The 23169-nt window shown below is 42.9% G+C and overlaps 2 protein-coding genes and 1 pseudogene across 2 annotated transcripts in view; 1 reads left to right on the top strand and 2 right to left on the bottom strand.

The window, feature by feature from the left end:
- The window catches only part of LOC135525559 (zinc finger E-box-binding homeobox 2-like), an 8253-nt gene extending 8198 nt beyond the window's left edge, over positions 1-55 (bottom strand). Inside the window, exon 1 of the mRNA XM_064953249.1 lies at positions 37-55. Coding sequence (XP_064809321.1) covers positions 37-55 — 19 coding nt within the window. The remainder of the gene's footprint in view (positions 1-36) is intronic.
- The window catches only part of LOC135540385 (cytochrome c oxidase subunit NDUFA4-like), a 166018-nt gene that overhangs the window by 130577 nt on the left and 12272 nt on the right, over positions 1-23169 (bottom strand). The gene's annotated exons all lie outside the window — the stretch shown is intronic.
- Positions 885-6610, top strand: LOC135525553 (zinc finger E-box-binding homeobox 2-like; annotated as a pseudogene).

The following is a 23169-nucleotide window of genomic DNA, read 5'->3' as shown; positions in this document are numbered from 1 at the left end:
GAACTCAACGGGGAAAATCTTCTAGGATATTCCTGCCCATGTCCAGAGCAGACATCAAGTTCTCTCTTTCACAGTTCTTCATATCATTTTTAAACACAGTTTAACTCTGTTTTTTTCAAGTGTTAAACAATGACTATAACAGTATGACAAGATAATTTAAAATAGACACGTCATGGAATATACCAACTGTCCCTGTCCCTGTCCCCAGATCAGACATCAGACAGCCTATTCTCTAGATAGTGTAAAATTATATATACTGATTTAGGGACTATTAATGAAGTACACTACATAGAAAATAAAAGGTCATTTTGTCTCTCTGTCTCTGTTCATCACCGTTAAACTTCTTTACCCTCTCACTCTGTCTCTGTTCCCCAGCAGGTCAGAGGTTAGACAGCAGGGCCTTGGAGGACTTGGCCCACTATGACTTCCTGGTTCAGTTGAGAAAGGCATCCTCCCACCAACCTGCCTCACACCACTACCAGCACCACAACCACCTGCCCCCCAACGGCAGAAGCCCTGCCCCAGGCATGTACCACACTGGCAGTCTGCGCCTCCATGATGACCTCCCTCCCGTCTGGTCTGTTGGGGCTCGGCACTCACCTGAGAGACCAGGTAGGTTATGGATATTGCATCCTTATAAACACACCTTGCATTTCCACAAATCTCTGTTGATATAGCCCACAAGGCTAATTTGAGTAGAATATTTGTAGTTACATTTACAACATCCGTGGAGCTACTGTCAGAATTGCAGGAAATACATTCTTATGTCATTAACAGTTTGAATCTTTGACATTGTGTTTCTTAAACTTTTTGTTTTTATTGAATTTTATTGTCCTCTATCTGGCTATGTGTCCTAGACGGCGTCCCTTTAAATCTACAGGCTTTGCCCGTTCTGCCAGCATACCTTCCACCGCGGGAGAGTCCCTACGCGAGCACATCAGGTTTTGCCACGAGCGGAACGGGGGACACTATAGAGCTCAGATGGAACGACACATGGGACTGCACAGTCAGGTACATGGCAAGGGGACACACTGGAAGAAATATAAAATCCTTTGGAGTCCACCTACTACAAGGTGCTACTCTTTCTGAAGGTTTTTCAAGGCGGATATGACCAGCAATCTAATGACTCCAAAAAAGTGGTTTGTCAGAGCATTGGGAAGTATTCAGACCCCTTCCCTTTTTCCACATGTTGTTACGTTACAGCCTTGTTCTAAAAAGGATTCATTGTTTTTTCCCCTCGTCAATCTACACACAATACCCCATAATGACATCACAATACCCCATAATGACATCACAATACCCCATAATGACATCACAATACCTCATAATGACATCACCCCATAATGACATCACAATACCTCATAATGACATCACAATACCTCACAATGACAAAGCAAAAACATGTTTTTAAAAAAATCTTTGCAAATGTATATATATATAAAAAAAAGGAATATCACATTTACATAAGTATTCAGACCCTTTACTCAGTACTTTGTTGAAGCACCTTTGGCAGAGATTACAGTTTCAAGTCTTCTTGGGTATGAGGCTACAAGCTTGGCACCCCTGTATTTGGGGAGTTTCTCCCATTCTTCTCTGCAGATCCTCTCAAGCTCTGTCAGGTTGGATGAGGAGCGTCACTGCACAGCTATTTTCAGGTCTCTACATGCTGTCACCACCATGCTTCACTGTAGGGATGGTGCCAGGTTTCCTCCAGACATGATGCTTGGCATTCAGGCCAGTGTTCAATCTCGGTTTCATCAGACCAGAGAATCTTGTTTCTCATGGTCTGAGTCTTTTAGGTGCCTTCTGACACACTCCAAGCGGGCTGTCATGTGCTTTTACTGAAGAGTTGCTTCTGTCTGGCCACTCTACCATAAAGGCCTGATTGGTGGAGTGCAGCAGAGATGGTTGTCCTTCTGGAAGATTCTACCATCTCCATAGAGGAACCCTGGAGCTCTGTCAAAGTGACCATCAGGTTCTTGGCCACCTCCCTGACCAAGGCCCCTCTCCCCCGATTGCTCAGTTTGTCCGGGAGGCCAGGAGGCCTGCCTCCAGACTCTAGGATGAGTCTTAGTGGTTCCAAACATTTAAGAATGATGGAGGCCACTGTATTCTTGGGGACCTTCAATACTGCAGAAATGTTTTTGTACCGTTCCACATATCTGTGCATCGACACAATCCTGTCTCAGAGCTCTACTGACAATTCCTTTGACCTCATGGCCTGGTTTTACTCTGACATGCACTGTCAATTCTGGGACATTATATAGACAGGTGTGTGCCTTTCCCAAATCATGTCCAATAACTTGAAATTTACCACAGGTGGACTCCAATCAAGTTGTAGAAACATCTCAAGGATGATCAATGAAAACAGGATGCACTTGAGCTTCATTTTGCGTCTCATAGCAACGGGTCTGAATACTTATGTAATTAAGGTATTTCTGTATTGTTTATTTCTTTATAAATTTGCACACAAAAAAATCTGTTTTTGCTTTGTCGTTATGGGGTATTGTGATGTCATTATGGGGTATTGTGATGTCATTATGGGTTATTGTGATGTTATTGTGGTGTCATTGTGGGGTGTTGTGTGTATATTGATGAGGAACATGTTTTATTTAATATTTTTTAGAATAAGGCTGTAACGTAACAAAATGTGGGAAAAGTCAAGGGGTCTGAATACTTTCCAAATCCACTGTAGTTTGACTGTAGAAAAGGCATGATATGCAATCTCAGAGTTGACTCTCAATCTCCTGTGGCCCAGAAATTGATTTGACCTAATGCGTGTTTGTGATTGGTGCAGCACATTGACCATGGTGCGGAGAGCAGGAAGTTCAAGTGTTTTCAGTGCGGGGAAATCCTTCAAGTACAAACACCACCTCAAAGAGCACCTCCGCATCCACAGTGGTAATGCACCTTTTCTTACATGAAATATTCCAAATCAATTTGATTGGTTTTATGTTAAAGCAATAAGACATGAGAACCCATGGTAATTAATACACGACTTAGGGTTTGTTCTTAGGCATGACGTGAAGCATCTTCAACTGAGGTTCCGTGTCTGTGCTTCCTTCTTTAGGTGAGAAACCGTATGAATGTTCCAACTGCAAGAAGCGCTTTCTCTCACTCTGGCTCCTACAGCTCACACCTCAGCAGTAAGAAGTGCTTGACAGGAGGAGGAGAAGGAGGAGGAGGAGGAGGAGGAGGAGGAGGAGGAGGAGGAGGACATAGAGGTGGAGGGAGAACTATAACAACAGACATAGCCAGGGGACCTACCAGTCCTCTCCTGCATCACCCTCAGCAGGAAGCAGTAGGAACAGCAGTGGAAAGGGCCTCCCTACCTTCCTCACACCAGAAGCGTCAGTCACCAATGGGCTTAGAGGGGAGCTGTACCCCCTGGGGACCAGAGCAGGGGGGTCCTCCAGGGTCGGGAGCTAGGCAGGCTGTGGGACCCCCAGCGGAGTTCTCCCTCCGGGGACAACGTGTTCAAGGGCACCAACCTGCTGCCGTACCTCCATACCAGCGCCGGGGGCAAGTTTGAGCGGATGCTGCACGAGATGTTTGACAGGGAGGAGGGGGAGATGTAGGCTCACCCAGGGGAGGAGGGGAGACTGGGGATTCACAACGGAGGGGAGACAGGAAGGCAGATGATCCAAAACCGCTGAAACGCAACCAAACCGGCTCGTGTGAAGGGTACAGGGGTGGAGGTGGGGTGACATGCCACTGGTGCTCCCAGCTCTTCCCCAGCCCTGCCGTGTTACTGCAGCATGAGCGCTACCTCTGTAAGATTAACCGGCAGGCCATGGAGGTGCCTGAAGGTCCTCGCAGCAAAGACCACCTCCCTCCCCTCTACTTCTCCTCCAGAACCCCTCTCCTGCCACCCCCACCAGACGACAACGACAAAACCTCAGCGATGTGAACGGTTTCTCCAAAGATACGTCTCCTCTCCAGAGACCCTGCTGGCACTCTGTCCCTCAGGAACTGCTGGTCGCCATGCACTCCCCTACAGCCCCGCCCAGACACACTATCCATGAGATCCTATTGGTCTAGCCAGGGGAGTGGCAGGAGTGGCGGCAGCCCCTGCCAACCAGCACCAACTAGCCCTGCTACAGACATGTCCTCACTGCTACCAATAGGACCATTACCTCCTTCAGAGATCGACTCGCCCCTCTGCCTGGACCTTTCTTCCACCACTCACCCCACATTGAGCGAACCATCCCCCAAGGAAGGACCGGGTCCAGTAGCTCCCAGAATGACCAACCCTCTGGATCTCTCCTCCCCAAGCCCCCAGGAGGAAAAGTCCTGGAGGACAGCATGCCCAGTAATGGACACCCTCGTCTGGGAGAAAAAAGAGAGAAGACCTACAGAGAGCCAGCAGAGAACCAGCAGCTCCACCGGAGGCTGAGTCTCAGTCCACCTCGGCAACAGGTGTGGGACAGGAGGTTATTATTTATGTCTGGTTGTGTGGTGTTTGTTTTCTACTGTGTTTCTATACAGTGTATGTATGCAATGTGTGTGATCCGTGGTAGGATTGGACTATTTTAGACAATAAACATCAATCTAATCTAAACTAATCTAAATCTCATCAGCATCAAGGCGTCTACAGTGGCGTTCGATGTTTGAGGCTCAAATCTACAGTGCGTGCCCTCTGTTTAACCCCATGATGCCTGCTGGGCTAGCTGGCTCAGGACATGATGTGGTCCCCTCCCAGCCCCTCAGTCACTCAGCCAGCAGCCAGCGTTCTCTCCCCTATGGTCTACATGATGGAGTCGGACACAGATGCCGTGCTGAAGAGGATCCGTCCAGGAGAGACAAGCCATCATGGTATGAACAACATTTCCCCTATATATTATAAATATATATACATATATAAAGTATAAAGTTTATTTCATTCGATCGCAGAGAAAGACATTTTCAAATGTATTTCACAGGAATGAACTGTAAGTAAAGAGAAAACAACGCTGACATCCTCTGAACAGACCCAGATCAGAACCCCCAACCATTAGTATTGTGAATGTCCCCCCTCCCAGGTTGAGGTGATGGATTGCGGGGCCCGACTACCCTCGCTGATGGAGGAGGAGGAGAGGGAGAAGGGGGACCAGGGAGAAGAGACTGAAGAAGACAGACGATGGCCTGTATGCCTGCGACATCTGTGACAAGACCTTCCAGAAAAGCAGCTCTCTGCTCCGGACACAAGTATGAGCACACAGGTATACGCAGTGACATTTTTTTATTTATTTATTTTTATTATATATATATATTTTACCCCCTTTTTTTCGTGGTATCCAATTGTTAGTCGTTACTATCTTGTCTCATCGATACAACTCCCGTACGGGCTCGGGAGACGAAGTCGAAAGCCTCTGAAACACAGCGCGCATCCAACCCGAAGCCAGCCGCACCAATTTTTAATTTTGATTTTTTTAATTTTACCTTTATTTAACCAGGCAAGTCAGTTAAGAACAAATTCTTATTTTCAATGACGGCCTAGGAACAGTGGGTTAACTGCCTGTTCAGTTAATGTGTCGGAGGAAACACTGTGCACCTGGCGACCTGGTTAGCGCGCACTTCGCCCGGGACACACGCCACAGGAGTCGCTGGTGCGCGATGAGACAAGGATATCCCTACCGGCCAAACCCTGTAACCCGGACGACGCTGGGCCAATTGACGCAGTGACATTTATAGAAATTATGAAGCATAAATTATACTAAGAGCTCTATTTACACATTCCACGATAGAAATGTAAATGGTAATTAAACGTTTGTGCTGACGTTACGCAACGTTTACCGTGAACGCAGTTCTCCGCAAAACCACGGGAACATTGCCTCACACTGTAAGGCTAAACCTCTGCGATGTGGATTGAATCAGAGCCCTTTTAGTAACGTTACGGGGGAGACAACCAGATATGACCATGGCTTTTAGGGATAATCTCTGTCTTTTGAAAGCTACAGTACAGATGGATTTGAGCATGTTTTGTTCATATATTCCCCCCTCCACACACACACACACAGGTAAACGTCCCTAATGAGTGTCAGATCTGCAGGAAGGCCTTCAAGCATAAACACCATCTGATAGAGCATAGTCGACTGCACTCTGGAGAAGCCCTATGAGTGTGATAAGGGTGTGGCAAGAGGTTCTCCCACTCTGGCTCATACTCCCAACACATGAACCATCGATACGCCTACTGTAGCAGGGACCAGGGACAGAAGGGGTCAGGAGCCTCCTCTACCCCAGGAGGGTCCACCGATCTGGGCCATGTTTCCCGGGGCACTCCCTTCTCCATGGACTACAACCCAATGTTTCTCAGTGATGCCAGTCTGGATGGGGGATAGGAGGGAGAGCACATGAAGAGGAGGAGGAAGAGGAGGACGAGACAGACCAAACTGAAGGTGGCCATATGAAGGAGGCTTGTAATTTATCAGGGTCAGGGTCTGGTGAAGGGTTAGGGTTGGAGCTGTGCTCTAGCCCTGTGGGGAATGAGAGAGACAGACAGCATGTCGACAGAGACAATGGAGAAGGAGAGAATTCTGGTCTACAGACTTACAGACTTGAAAACAAACAATCACTGGGACAGATGCGTTGGAACAAAATGGAGACCAGAACACAGACACATACGAGTTGAGCCCAGAAGCTCCACTGTCACAATGACAACATGACAAGTATGCCAAAACCAATGCATCTAGCTACAAACATTTAACATTTTAGTCATTTACTAGACACTCTTATCCAGAGCAATTTACAGTTAGTGTATTAATCTTAGGATCACATCGAGTACATTTTCTCCTCAATAAAGTAGCTATCAGCAAAGTCACTGCTAATGGGGAAATGAGAAGTGCCTTTTGGTGGTGGTGGGGGGAGGGGGGTCAGAGACAGATTGAGAGCCTTGTGAAAATACATTTTTAAAACATGCGCTGTTCAAAATGAAGCAAAACCTACACTGTACAAAGCCATATGGCCACACCCAAACTAAGGACCCACTTGAACAGATGTAATCAATACAGTAGACAGTACGAGGGATGGTAAGATATCCACTCTGATCAGTATGTGAGAGGGGCACAGTATTGACTACACATCTGTCACAACAGCTGTCGGTTGACTGCTTCCTGCTTGTGACTGGGTAGGGTTGAAGGAGATTGTGTGGTTCTGTAGCAAGCAGTGTGTTCAATTTGTTTCAGTTGCCTTTATCAGTATAAATAATGATTCTTTATTTGCCAGTATAAGTATTCATTTTTTAAAGGTTTTATATTTGTTTACATCATATTATCCAAAGACCAACAGGTCTCTGTTGTTTGTTATTAAAACAAATGTATAAGCAATAAATAATAACTATTATTCAAATTATAATAAAGGATTAAAGATATATTATTTTGTGCCAAAGCCAAATTTGTTTCAGGATATATCTGTTATGACTGTGGTCAAGCTGTGCATTAATTATGGGCATTAGCTATGGAGATAGATTAGTGCCAAAAATGATACAATGACCAAAACTAACGGCAGTATTTCGCCGTACAGAAATACAGATTTACCTTGGGGTTTCCATGGTGACTAACGAATGTCTAATACAGTATCTAAAACGTATGCCGAGTGTGTGTGAATTTTCACTTTTCACCTTTGTACTGGATTGATATATTAAGGTTAGGTGATTGATTAGTTAAGAAGCCTCACCTGGTTGTTTTTAGGTCTGAAAATAATAGTAATAATAATAATAATCATCATTGTAAATAAACGGTCCTCTGAAAATAGAGTTTGTTATCCCTGATCTAAAAGATCCAGCAAGACAAGACCTACAGAGAGCCAGCAGAGAACCAGCAGCTTCACCGGAGGCTGAGTCTCAGTCCACCTCGGCAACAGGTGTGGGACAGGAGGGTTATTATTTATGTCTGGCTGTGCTGTTTGTTTTCTACTGTGTTTCTATACAGTGTGTGTATGTGCAATGTGTGATCCGTGGTAGGGATTGGACTATTTTAGGACAATAAACATCAATCTAATCTAAACGAATGTAAATCTCATCAGCATCAAGGCGTCTACAGTGGCGTTCCGATGTTTGATAGTCACTAGCTACTAGCCATCCTAAACCTTACAGTATTTCTACACACAAGGGGAAAACGAGAGTATGAAGAGTTAACAAAGATAAACTTTTTTTTTTTTTTGAAGGACAACATGAAACTTACCCTGCCTCACGATGTGTTACATATTTCATATACCAGACATGTGGAGGTTTTGTCTCTATTATAAAACGCACAGACATTGTCTCCATGTAATATACTGAGTACTGTGCTTGTACAGCAGTAAACAGTAAACTGTCTTCAGAAAGCATGCACACGTTTTTACAACCTGAATTACTGGTTTACACACAATATCACATAATGTCAAAAGGAAAATATGTTTTTCTAAATTTTCACAAATGAATAAAAAAAAAAGTTGAAATGTGTTGAGTCAATAAGCATTTAACCCCTTTGCTGTGGCAAAGCCCAGTTCAGGAATAAAGTATGTGCTTAACAAGTCACATGATACGTTTCATGGACTCACTCTGTGTGAGGCACTAAAGTAATGCACTGGATGTGCGTATCAATTAGACAGTGAATGCTCCCGAGTGATCGAGATACAGTTTCGACTTCAATCTGCTTGTCAATCTAAGGCAATACCTAAAAATGGTTGTCTAGCGATGATCAACAACCAATTTGACAGAGTTTATTAAAGAATTGTGAAAATAATGTGTGGAAAGGTGTGGAAAGCTCTTAGAGACTTAATCTGTCATCTCTGCAAAGGTGCTTGTACCCAAGGGTCTGAATACTTATATAAATGTGATATTTCTGTGTTTCATTTTCAAAAGATTTGCAAAAATGTCTAAAAACATGTTTTCACTTTGTCATTATGGGGTATTTGTGTCGAAGGATGAGACCAAACATATATTTCATCGATTTTTGAAACAAGGCTGTAAAACAACAAAATGTGGAATAAATCAAGGGGTATGAATGCTTTCTGAAGGTACTGTATATGACACCCTGATTAAGCAATGTGTCACATATTTCAATGCCGTTGTAGCCAATAGTATTAGAATAACTGAAACGGGACGTTCCCGTTCACGTTTCTCCACGGGCTATCAGTAACTATTTATATGGGTGTATCACAAGCAAGACGCAGGACCGATTCTAGAACATGTATCATCTTCATACCTCCTATATCTGTCAATGTGAAAACTACCTCAGATATGTTCATCCATCGTGAGTCATCTGTGAATCTGCCACAGCTCTGGGTGCTGTACGCGACACAGTTACAGACAGCTGAGGTGTGACCAAACCAAAATCCTCAGTGTCTGGAGCCGTACTAGTGCCAACGGAAATTTCATTTAAATTAAAATATTTTTGAATTTGTATTCCGAAAGTGAATTTTAATTAAACGTATTGTAGAACTCTATGCCTGACTGTTTAGGGTTCGATGTAACCCATATCGCGAATAAAGTACGATTGAAATTTAAAGGCAATGTTCCTGCTTTCGTGTAGACTATACATTCACGGTTGACGCTGCATATGTCAGTTCAATCGGAAATGGCTTTACATTTCAGGCGCGCTATAGCGATACGGAATGCATCGAGTCCTTGGCCTTCCTCTATCACTATGAACTGAAAACTCATCGTGTCAATATTTAGTAACAGAATGTGTAGGTAATCATGCACAACTCAACCAAGGTCAGAATTATTATCTCATTCTGTAGACTTTAACAAAGCCCACGGCTACCTGATTCCACCAGCTTTTAATACTTTTAGGGGGACAAAGACATTGTATTTTCTTGGACAAAGTAAGCAAATATTATTTTTGAACTCTTGAGTTGGATATCGGCACAACTTGTATCAAGCTGTATATTGTTTAGCAACTCAGTTATGCATTTTGTATTGAATTACATTTCGTTTATTTTTTTTATTTTTTTTACCTGTGGATATATTTGTATTAAAAATGTGCGTATTGCTTTGTCCTTTTCATGTATTCTTTCAAACACGTATACAACAATTACATATGTCCCCTGACAACTATTCACAAAAAATTAAAACTTGAGTTTATGCGCATGATCAGCTTCAGAGACACCAATCACACTGTTCTATGTTAATGACAGGTCTCCTGTGTTCTGGTCAGTGTCACCAGTTTCCTCTTACTGTAAATAGCTCACGTCACCACTACCAGGCTCCTCAATTCTCTGCTGTAGGGTGACTTCTTGTAGATCATTTGCATAATGATTCAGAGATAGCTAGTTTCTACCCTGGAAACATGTGGCTGTGCCATGCAAAACCTATCAGTTTATTTAGCTGGAGTCACAACTAGTCATTCGACTGTCTGGAATATCACAGACAACAGTTGGGAGCTTCTTTATTTAACAGTTAAAACACTAAACAGTAAATAGATTTTTAAAAAAATACCATCATTTTATATAATGAAATGTAATGTAAAATACATGAAAGTTCAACATTCCAAAGCATCTTGAAGAGTTGGGACACAATGTCTTAAAATCTAGCAATATTTCATGACAGACTTTTGATTAGAATAGTGAGTGTTGAGCTTCTCTCTCTCTCTCTCTCTCTCTCTCTCTCTCTCTCTCTCTCACTCTCTCTCTCTCTCTCTCTCTCAATTCAATTCAAAGGGCTTTTATTGGCATGGGGAACATGTGTTAACATTGCCAAAGCAAGTGAGGTAGATAATATATAAAGTGAAATAAACAATAAAAATTAACAGTAGACATCACATACAGAAGTTTCAAAACAATAAAGACATTACAAATGTCATATTTATATATATATACATCTCTCTCTCTCTCTCTCTCTCTCTCTGTGTCTCTCTCTCTTACTGTGTCTCTCTGTCACTCTCTCTTACTGTGTCTCTCTCTCTGTATCTCTCTCTCTTTCAATTCAATTTCAATTTAAGTGGCTTTATTGGCATGGGAAACATATGTTTACATTGCCAAAGCAAGTGAAAATAGATGATAAACAAAAGTGGAATAACAATTTTTTTAAATGAACAGTAAACAGTACACTTACAAAAGTTCCAAAGGAATAAGACATTTCAACTGTCATAGTATGTGTTGTACTGATGTTCAAATGGTTAAAGTACAAAAGGAAAATAAATAAAAATAAATATAGGTTGTATTTACGATGGTTTACTGGTTGCCTTTTTGTGATTGCACACTGGTATTTCATCAAATATATATGGGAGTTTAGCAAAATATGATTTGTTTCGAATTCTTTTGGATCTGTGTAAACTGAGGGAAATATGTCTCTCTGATATGGTCATACATTGGGCAGGAGGTTAGGAAGTGCAGCTCAGTTTCCACCTCATTTTTAGGCAGTGTGCACATAGCCTGTCGTCTCTTGAGAGCCATGTCTGTCTACGACGGCCTTTCTCAATAGGCAAGGCTATGCTCACTGAGTCTGTACATAGTCAAAGCTTTCCTTAAGTTTGGGTCAGTCACAGCGGTCAGGTATTCTGCCACTGGGTACTCGCTGTGTAGGGCCAAATAGCATTCTAGTCTGCTCTGTTTTTTTGTAAATTCTATCCAATCTGTCAAGTAATTATCTTTTGGCTTTCTCATAATTTTGTTGGGTGTAACTGTTGCCCCCCCAAGCCTGAGAAGAAAAAAAAACATCACAGGAAATAATGTTGCCAATAGTTTTATTGCATTGGTTTTTATTAACATATAAATCTCAGTAAATTGCATGATTTGGAGTGAGGAAAAAAACACAAATGGTTGATAATTACAGTGATATAGAAAATATAAACGCTTTCTGCATATTTGAAATTATTTATTTTTAAGTGTCTGCCAGTGTGTTTTATGAGATATAACACGTCATCCGTTTTATCCCAAATAGTTTTGCCTCTACACGTGAACAGTGAATATAAACTCTTGTTATAGGAGCATTTTAGGACTAAATAAAATAGAATTCAGTTTTAAAACAATACGCATAATTGTAACTAACTTTGGGCTGTTTGGGGAGTCAGATAGGTGTCTGCAGTCATTTCAGGTTATATATACATAACCTGTTATCCTATTTCAAAAACTGCTGTGGGTCCTCAATGCAATAGTCAGAATTAGAGCCAGCACTCAAATGGATTGGGGCAACTCTGGCAATGCACTGACAAGGATTGGAATACACACAAAGTTTTGTTCCCATTATAAAAAAAATATATATAATGACTATACTTCACTCAACTCTGCTGGTGACAGAAAAACTTTTCCCTCTTTCCCTTCCTCCCATCCATGAGACATGCAAGAAAAATGAATAAATATATAAAAATAAAACATCAAAAATCCAACACACACTCTTTACTTTCTTCTCTTCTTCTCTTCTTTTCTTTTCTTTCTTGCTTTGTTTTGTCTGCTCTGCCAAACCCCACAGTATTACCAAACCCACAGTATTACCAAACCCACAGTATTACCAAACCCACAGTATTACCAAACCCACAGTATTACCAAACCCACAGTATTACCAAACCCACAGTGTTACCAAACCCACAGTATTACCAAACCCACAGTGTTACCAAACCTACAGTATTACCAAACCCACAGTATTACCAATCCCACAGTATTACTCTGAAATCATAGTTTACCCAAACTACCAATTACTTAAACTACAAAAGTTAAGCTTCACTAAAATATAGTTTACTTAACTAAAGCTACTTTGAAAAAGTAATTCACTAAATCAAACTACTTTGTGATAGATTATCATATCATATCATATTATTAAATCCGAAATGTCATAGACTGCAAAATTGCAGAAACATATTTTATTTAACTAGGCAAGTTAGTTAAACACATTCTTATTTTCAATGATGGTGTAAGAACAGTGTGTTAAATGCCTTGTTAGGCAGAACAGCAGATTTTTACCTTGTCAGCTCAGAACCTTCAGGGTTACTAGTCCAACGCTCGAACCACTAGGCCATCTGCCACCCCAACCTGGGGTCAGGTGTTAACAGGATGTAGAATGTAGCCTGTTAATAAACAACAACTATTTCAAGTGAGAATTAGGCAGGTCTGATGCTATATTATTCTCTTCTTGCAAAAATAAGTACTGCTTAGTTCAGTGGTAAGCTACACCACTACATGGGGGAAAAGTCATTAGCTACTGAAGACACTACCAAGATTTGAATTTAGTTCAACTGCCACCAAGCTACAGTGTATTTACTAGTTGAACTATAGTTCACTATTCCCCAGCACCACAGAATAAGTATACACCTAGCACTCTGAAGTCATTTCCTCATGGTAGGACGTTTCACAATCAACTTGTTATGTATTCTATTGTTTCACTGTCTATTTTATGGCATTTGTTACTTTAAGTTGAACTTTAGCAAGGGTTCATCTGTTTCAGTTAAAGGACACTCAAAATGTGTCCTCAAATTTAATCTGTTTCCAGTTAAGGACACTCCAAAAAGTGTCCCTCCAAATTTAATCTGATTCAGTAAGGACACTCCAAAAATGTGTCCCTCCAAATTTAATCTGATTCAGTAAGGACACTCCAAAATGCTCTAAATTGAGAATATTACACTTGTGTACAAACTTTCCACCCGGTACTCTACCCTGAACCTTAGTCACTGTCATTAGCCGGCTACCACCCGATACTCTACCTGAACCTTAAAGGCTGCTGCCCTATATACATAAACATGGAACACTGGTCACTTTAATAAAGTTTACATACTGTTTTACCCACTTCATATGTGTATACTGTATTCTAGTCAAGACTCTTCCTATATAACTACTGCTGTATACACATGTTCTATTCATATATTGAAACAACAGTAGTAGGCTTGATTTCCAATAACGTTGAGACAGCCAACATGGAGGAGGTGAGGGTTCCGGGAGTGTGGTGTCAGGAAAATAACCTCTCACTCAATGTCAACAAAACAAAGGAGATAATCGTGGACTTCAGGAAACAGTAGAGGGAACACCCCTATCTACATCAACGGGACAGCAGTGGAGAAGGTGGAAAGTTTTAAGTTCCTCGGCGTACACATCACTGACAAACTGAAATGGTCCACCCACACAGGCAGTGTGATAAAGAAGGTGCAACAGGCCCTCTTCAACCTCAGGAGGCTGAAGAAATTTGGCTTGTCACCTAAAACCCTCACAAACTTTTACAGATGCATCCTGTTGGGCTGTATCACCGCCTGGTACGGCAACTGCACAGCACTCAACCGCAGGACTCTCTAGAGGGTGGTGCGGTCTGCTCAACACATCACCGGGGCAAACTACCTGCTCTCCAGGACACCTACAGCACCCAATGTCACAGGAAGGCATAAAAGATAATCAAGGATAACAACCACCCGAGCAACTGCCTGTTCACCCCACTATCATCCAGATGGAGAGGTCAGTTCAGGTGCATCAAAGCGGGACTGAGAGACTGAAAAACAGCTTCTATCTCAAGGCCATCAGACTTTTAAACAGCCATCACTAACATAGAGAGGCTGCTACCAACATACATACTTGAAATCATTGGCCACTTTAATAAATTGATCACTAGTCACTTTAATAATGCCAATAATGCCACTACATATATCACATTACTCATCTCATATGTATATACTATACATTTCTTCTATACTATCTACTGTATCTTAGTCTATGCTGCTCTGACATTGCTCCTCCATATATTTATATATTCTTAATTCCATTCCTTTACTTAGATTTGTGTGTATTAGGTATTTGTTGTGAAATTGTTAGATATTACTGCACTGTCGGAACTAGAAGCATAAGCATTTCGCTACACTCGCATTAACATCTGCTAAACTCTCTCTGTTCATCATATATGCATAGTCACTTGAACCATATCTACATGTACATACTACCTCAATCACCCCGACTAACCGGTGTCTGTATGTAGCCTAGCTACTGTTATAGCCTCTCTACTGTATATAGCCTCACTACTGTATATAGCCTCGCTACTGTATATAACCTCTACTGTATATAGCCTTCGCTACTGTATATAACCTCTACTGTATGTAGCCTCTCTACTGTATAGCCTCTCTACTGTATATAGCCTCTACTGTATATAGCCTCACTACTGTATATAGCCTCACTACTGTATATATCCTGTCTACTGTATATAACCTCTACTGTATGGGGCCTCTCTACTGTATATAGCCTCACTACTGTATATAGCCTCACTACTGTATATAGCCTCACTACTGTATATATCCTGTCTACTGTATATAACCTCTACTGTATGTAGCCTCTCTACTGTATATAGCCTCTCTACTGTATATAGCCTCTCTACTGTATATAGCCTCACTACTGTATAGCCTCTCTACTGTATATAGCCTCTCTACTGTATATAGCTCTCTACTGTGTATATCCTCTCTACTGTATATAGCCCCTCTACTGTATATAGCCTCACTACTGTATATAGCCTCACTACTGTATATAGCCTGTCTACTGTATATATCCTGTCTACTGTATATAACCTCTACTGTATGTAGCCTCTCTACTGTATATAGCCTCACTACTGTATATAGCCTCTCTACTGTATATAGCCTCTCTACTGTGTATAGCTCTCTACTGTATATAGCCTCTCTACTGTATATATCCTCTCTACTGTATATAGCCTCTCTACTGTATATAGCCCCTCTACTGTATATAGCCTCACTACTGTATATAGCCTCTCTACTGTATATAGCTCTACTGTATATAGCTTCTCTACTGTATATAGCCTCTCTACTGTATATAGCCTCTCTACTGTATATAGCCTCTCTACTGTATAGCCTCTCTACTGTATATAGCCTCTCTACTGTATATAGCCTCACTACTGTATATAGCCTCTCTACTGTATATAGCCTCACTACTGTATATAGCCTCTCTACTGTATATAGCCTCACTACTGTATATAGCCTCTCTACTGTATATAGCCTCTCTTACTGTATATAGCCTCTCTACTGTATATAGCCTCACTACTGTATATAGCCTCTCTACTGTATATAGCCTCTCTACTGTATATAGCCTGTCTTTTTACTGTTGTTTTATTTCTGTACTTACCTATTGTTCACTAACACCTTTTTGTCCTATTGGTTAGAGCCTGTAAGAAAGCATTTCACTGTAAGGTCTACTACACCTGTTGTATTCAGCGCACGTGACAAATAAACTTTGATTTGATAAACACATGTATGTGACCAGTAAAATTGTATTGTATTTATACTGTCCATACTGTCTATACACACCATCTTATAAAACTACTGCTGTACACCTTATATTCATCTACTGTCCATACATATACTGTATAGATACACTTTACGAAACATTAAGAACACCGCTCTTTCCATGACATACACTGACTGGCCAGGTGAATCGAGATGAAAGCTATGATTGGGTATGTGTGCCATTCAGCGGGTAGATGGGCAAGGTAAAGACGTGAGGGTACCTTTGAACGGGGTTTGTCAGTAGGTGCCAGGTGCATCGGTGTGTGTCAAGAACTGCAACGCTGCTGGATTTTTCACGCTCAGCAGTTTCCGTGTGTATCAAGAATGGTCCACCACCCAAAGGGCTGTCAACCAACTTGATACAACTGTGGAAGCATTGAGTCAACATGGGCCAGCATGCCTGTGGAACGCTTCAACACCTTGTAGAGTCCATGCTGTTCTGAGGGCAAAGGGCGAGGGGGGGGGGGGGGTGCAACTCAATATTAAGAAGGTGTCCTTTAATGTTTTGTACACTCAATGTACAGTATATTTATATTCGGACTCGGACATTGCTCGTTCTGATATTTCTTCATTTACATTTTTGGGGGATTGTGTGTATTGTTTGGTATACTGGAGCTAGAAATAGAAGCATTTCGCTACATCTGAGATAACATCTGCATAAAATGTGTAATGAAACCAATACAATTAGACTTGGAGGTACACAATATAGGCATTCCATTGCTCTGTCATTATCGCTCTGGATAAGAGCGTCTGCTAAATGACTTAAATGTAAATGTAATAGCCGAAACTAAGGTCGTTTAAAGTCTGGATTCATTCTCCAGTCACGACACAAAGTCTGACAAGGATCACATTTGAAAGTTCGCAATAACTTTATTGTAGACAGTTAACAGACAGTGGCACAAAGATTAAACAGCTTGCTGTTGCCGTTGTGTTTGGCGGAGGCGAAGTTGGGCGTAGTTGCTGCTTACACGACAACAGGAGATAAGGAAACATACTGTACATTATCCATATGGGCTTTTCCTCCTGTTCCCATGTCTTTCTCCGTGTCGTGGGATGCGGTGAGTTAAGCTGGTGTTGATACCAGGGGTGTAATGCAGTTTACCCACCTATGTTTTTACCACTAGTTGATACTACAGGGAGTAAGTAAGAAGAGCATGAGGAGAAGCTGGTGTCCCTTTCACAGCATGTCTGGTTCTGTCAGTTCTGGTCTCAGTACCAGAGGGGTTGGGTCCAAAGATGGTTCAGGTCACTGAGTTGGGTTCAGGCTGGTTGGGATGGGGCTGGATGGGCTCTAGACTGGGTCCTTGGGGATGGGTGGGTTCTAGGTTCGGTGTTATGTGCTGACTGGGTCCTTGGGGCTGGGGTGGGTTCTAGGTTCCGGTGTTCTGTGCTGGCTGGGTCCTTGGGGCTGGGTGGGTTCTAGGTTTGGTGTTATGTGCTGACTGGGTCCTTGGGGCTGGGTGGGTTCTAGGTTGGTGTTCTGTGCTGGCTGGGTCCTTGGGGCTGGGTGGGTTCTGACTGGATCCTTCTGGGTGGGTTCTAGGTTCGGTGTTCTGTGCTGGCTGGGTCCTTGGGGCTGGGTGGGTTGGGTTCGGTGTTATGTGCTGACTGGGTCATTGGGGCTGGGTGGGTTGTAGGTTCTGTGTTATGTGCTGACTGGGTCCTTGGGGCTGGGTGGGTTCTAGGTTGCGGTGTTATGTGCTGACTGGGTCCTTGGGGCTGGGTGGGTTCTAGGTTCGGTGTTATGTGCTGACTGGGTCCTTGGGGCTGGGTTGGTTCTAGGTTCGGTGTTATGTGCTGACTGGGTCCTTGGGGCTGGGTGGGTTCTAGGTTCGGTGTTATGTGCTGACTGGGTCCTTGGGGCTGGGTGGGTTCTAGGTTCGGTGTTCTGTGCTGACTGGGTCCTTGGGGCTGGGTGGGTTCTAGGTTCGGTGTTCTGTGCTGGCTGGGTCCTTGGGGCTGGGTGGGTTGTAGGTTCGGTGTTATGTGCTGACTGGGTCATTGGGGCTGGGTGGGTTCTAGGTTCTGTGCTGACTGTGTCCTTGGGGCTGGGTGGGTTCTAGGTTCGGTGTTCTGTGCTGGCTGGGTCCTTGGGGCTGTTGGTTGTAGGTTCGGTTTCCTGGGCTGAATGGATGTCAGAGGGATGTAAAGTTGCTGGGTCTGAAGATACGGTCAAACTCATTGAGAATGAGCTCCACGGCCTGGTTCTGGTAGACCATGTTGATGGCCATGTTAACATTGTCCCTCTCCGACGCATCAGGGTGGGACCGAACACTATGCCGATGTTCTGGGTCGACATCCGGTTAGAGTCAGAATGTTCCATCACCCTGGGGGAGGGAGGAGAGAAAGAGGGAGAGAAAGAGGAGAGAAAGAGGGAGAGAAAGAGACAGAAAAGAGATAGATTACAGCGTATACAATGTGGCTACAGGGTCCATCTAAAGAGAATTAGCCTGACTCGTTCTGTGTCATTCCACTGACCACCAATGACACACAGCTTCATCTCAGTGGTCACTGTTGAGAATATGCTTGTCATTTTAATTATTCTTGTTGATTCACAGAGCAGCAGGACAGTGGCTGCACTGGTGGTGTGTGTGTGTGTGTGTGTGTGTGTGTGTGTGTGTGTGTGTGTGTGTGTGCGCGTGTGTGCGCGTGTGTGCGTGTGTGTGCGTGTGTGTGTGCGTGTGTGTGTGTGTGTACCATGTGTGTGTGTGTGTGTGTGTGTGTGTACCATGTGTGTGTGTGTGTGTGTGTGTGTACCATGTGTGTGTGTGTGTGTGTGTGTGTGTACCGTGTGTGTGTGTGTGTGTGTGTGTGTGTGTGTGTGCGTGTGTGTGCGTGCGTGTGTGTACCATGTGTGTGTGTGTGTGTGTGTGCGTGCGTGCGTGTGTGTGTGTGTGGACACATACACAGGAATGGGTTAAAGCCACAGCATGTGGCATTCTTTTAAAAATGCCATTCCCACAGAGCTCACAGGGGAGGAGGAGAGGAGGAGGAGGAAAGATGAGAGAGAAAGGAGATGGGCAGAATGGTAATGAGGGGGAGGAGGAGGGAGGAGGGAAGGGGAGAGGAGGTAAGGAAGAGAAGAGGAGGGAGGGAGATGGGTAGATTTATAGAGGAGAGAAGTAGATGGATTGATTTAAGGCGGGAGATGATAAAATGAGAAGCAGAGAGAGAGGAGAAAGGGAGATAGAGACACAGTGACAGACAGACAGACTTATAGGAGACACACACTAGCACTGACTCTAGGTGACACACACTGGCACAAACATCAGACTCACGAACACAACACAGTCATTATTTTAGACCTGGGGACAGCAACATTTAAGTAGCAGAGCAGGACATGAAAAGTGATATTATTTTCGTTAACTTCTTCAAAATCCTAAATCCTTCACTCTTTCAACCTCACTGTCCTCTCTCAAATTTAACCTCCAGGTACCCACAGCACTCGCTCACCAATACTTCTTCACAATTTTCGTTCACATGCTGGATGACAACTGCTTGGAATGAGGGTACTCCTCCTCTAGTGGTCATTCGTATAACATACTGCATATTATTTTTCTCAGACAGTAAAAGCAGATTCTTAAACATCCGATGTACAACTGAAGGACATTCAGAACAATTGAAAGATGGTGAAATGGAATTAGATTGGGGTTAGATGGGTCAGGTTTTTGAGGGTACACTGGGTATTGAGACAGAGGGTTGTTGAGGGTATACTGGGTATACTGGGTATTGAGACAGAGGGTTGTTGAGGGTATACTGGGTATTGAGACAGAGGGTGTTTGAGGGTATACTGGGTATTGAAACGGGGGTTTAACCCTTGGAGGTGTGGGGTCTCGTACGTTTGAGATGGCTGAACATGAACCTCATGGTGTCTTGGTTGGGAGGAGGCATGCTCAGTACCAGAGACTTCAGACGGTCCACTTTATCCAGGTAGTCTGACATCTCTGGAACACACACACACACACACACACACACACACACACACACACACACACACACACACACACACACACACACACACACACACACACACACACACACAGTGGGAAACTCTCGTTACACTCCAGATCAGAATCTTCTAACTCTAGACAGGTAGATAGGTAGATTGTTTGTTTGGTAGGTAGGTAGGTGGGCAGTTAGTTAACTAGTTCGGTAGTTAATTTGTTAGTTTGTTTGTTTGGTACGTGAGGTAGGTAGGCAGTTAGTTAGCTAGTTCGGTAGTTAATTTGTTAGTTTGTTTGGTAGGTAGGTAGGCAGTTAGTTAGCTAGTTCGGTAATTCATTTGTTAGTTTGTTAGGTAGGTAGGTATGCAGGTAGGTAGGTAGGCAGTTAGCTAGCTAGTTCAGTAGTTAATTTGTTAGTTTGTTTGGTAGGTAGGTAAGTAGGCAGTTAGTTGGCTAGTTTGGTAGTTAATTTGTTAGTTTGTTTGGTAGGTAGGTAGGTAGGTAGACAGTTAGTTAGCTAGTTTGGTAGTTAATGTGTTAGTTTGTTTGGTAGGTATGTAGGTAGGCAGGTAGTTAGCTAGTTTGGTAGTTAATTTGTTAGTTTGTTTGGTTGGTAGGTAGGTAGGGAGGTATGTAGGCAGTTAGTTAGCTAGTTGGAAGTTAATTTGTCAGTTTGTTTGGTAGCTAGGTAGGTAGGTAGGTAGGTAGGTAGGAAGGAAGGAAGTTAGTTAGCTAGTTCGGTAGTTAATTTGTTAGTTTGTTTGGTAGGTAGGTAGGTAGGTAGGTAAGTAGGTAAGTAGGTAGGTAAGTAGGTAGGCAGTTAGCTAGTTAGCTAGTTCGGGGTAGTTAATTTGTTAGTTTGGTAGGTAGGTAGGTAGGTAGGCAGGCAGGTAGGTAGGTAGGTAGGTAGGTAGGTAGGCAGTTAGTTAACTAGTTCAGTAGTTAATTTCTTAGTTTGTTTGGTTGGTAGGTAGGTAGGTAGGTAGGTAGGTAGGTAGGTAGGTAGGCAGGTAGGCAGGCAGTTAGTTAGCTAGTTTGGTAGTTCATTTGTTAGTTTGGTAGATTGGTAGGCAGGTAGGTAGGTAGGCAGGTAGGCAGGAAGGCAGTTAGTTAGCTAGTTTGGTAGTTAATTTGTCAGTTTGTTTGTTAGGCAGGTAGGCAGGCAGGTAGGTAGGTAGGTAGGTAGGAAGGAAAAGTTAGCTAGTTAGGTAGTTAATTTGTTAGTTTGTTTGGTAGGTAGGTAGGTAGGTAGTTAGTTAGCTAGTTCGGTAGATAATTTGTTAGTTTGGTAGGTAAGTAGGCAGGCAGGCAGGCAGGCAGGCAGGCAGGTAGGCAGTTAGTTAGCTAGTTCGGTAGTTAATTTGTTAGTTTGTTTGGTAGGTAGGTAAGTAGGCAGTTAGTTAGCTAGTTTGGTAGTTTGTTTGGTAGGTAGGCAGGCAGGTAGACAGTTAGTTAGCTAGTTTGGTAGTTAATGTGTTAGTTTGTTTGGTAGGTATGTAGGTAGGCAGGTAGTTAGCTAGTTTGGTAGTTAATTTGTTAGTTTGTTTGGTTGGTAGGGAGGGGAGGGAGGTATGCAGGCAGTTAGTTAGCTAGTTCGGAAGTTAATTTGTCAGTTTGTTTGTTTGGTAGGTAGGCAGGCAGGCAGGCAGGCAGGCAGGCAGGTAGGTAGGTAGGTAGGTAGGTAGGAAGGAAGGAAGTTAGTTAGCTAGTTCGGTAGTTAATTTGTTAGTTTGTTTGGTAGGTAGGTAGGTAGGTAGGTAGGTAAGTAGGTAAGTAGGTAGGTAAGTAGGTAGGCAGTTAGCTAGTTAGCTAGTTCGGTAGTTAATTTGTTAGTTTGGTAGGTAGGTAGGTAGGTAGGTAGGTAGGTAGGCAGTTAGTTAACTAGTTCAGTAGTTAATTTCTTAGTTTGTTTGGTTGGTAGGTAGGTAGGTAGGTAGGTAGGTAGGTAGGTAGGTAGGTAGGCAGTTAGTTAGCTAGTTTGGTAGTTCATTTGTTAGTTTGGTAGATTGGTAGGTAGGTAGGTAGGCAGGTAGGTAGGTAGGTAGGCAGGTAGGCAGGCAGGCAGGAAGGCAGTTAGTTAGCTAGTTTGGTAGTTAATTTGTCAGTTTGTTTGTTAGGTAGGTAGGTAGGTAGGTAGGTAGGTAGGAAGGAAAGAAGTTAGCTAGTTAGGTAGTTAATTTGTTAGTTTGTTTGGTAGGTAGGTAGGTAGGTAGTTAGTTAGCTAGTTCGGTAGATAATTTGTTAGTTTGGTAGGTAAGTAGGTAGGTAGGTAGGTAGGTAGGTAGGTAGGTAGGCAGTTAGTTAGCTAGTTCGGTAGTTAATTTGTTAGTTTGTTTGGTAGGTAGGTAAGTAGGCAGTTAGTTAGCTAGTTTGGTAGTTTGTTTGGTAGGTAGGTAGGTAGGTAGGTAGACAGTTAGTTAGCTAGTTTGGTAGTTAATGTGTTAGTTTGTTTGGTAGGTATGTAGGTAGGCAGGTAGTTAGCTAGTTTGGTAGTTAATTTGTTAGTTTGTTTGGTTGGTAGGGAGGAGGAGGTATGTAGGCAGTTAGTTAGCTAGTTCGGAAGTTAATTTGTCAGTTTGTTTGTTTGGTAGGTAGGTAGGTAGGTAGGTAGGTAGGTAGGTAGGAAAGAAGTTAGTTAGCTAGTTCGGTAGTTAATTTGTTAGTTTGTTGGTAGGTGGGCCGGTAATAGAAAGGGTCTATACTCACTGATGGTCTCTAAGATGTTAGTTTGTTGGTAGGTGAGCCGGTAATAGAAAGGGTCTATACTCACTGACGGTCTCTAAGATGTTAGTTTGTTGGTAGGTGGGCCGGTAATAGAAAGGGTCTATACTCACTGACGGTCTCTAAGATGTTAGTTTGTTGGTAGGTGGGCCGGTAATAGAAAGGGTCTATACTCACTGACGGTCTCTAAGATGTTAGTTTGTTGGTAGGTGGGCCGGTAATAAAAAAGGGTCTATACTCACTGACGGTCTCTAAGATGTTAGTTTGTTGGTAGGTGGGCCGGTAATAGAAAGGGTCTATACTCACTGACGGTCTCTCCCCGATGTTAGTTTGTTGGTAGGTGGGCC

This window comes from Oncorhynchus masou, chromosome 5 (genome assembly GCF_036934945.1).
Source record: "Oncorhynchus masou masou isolate Uvic2021 chromosome 5, UVic_Omas_1.1, whole genome shotgun sequence".
NCBI classification, from domain to species: Eukaryota; Metazoa; Chordata; class Actinopteri; order Salmoniformes; family Salmonidae; genus Oncorhynchus; species Oncorhynchus masou.
This window is presented reverse-complemented; position numbering and strand designations above follow the sequence as displayed.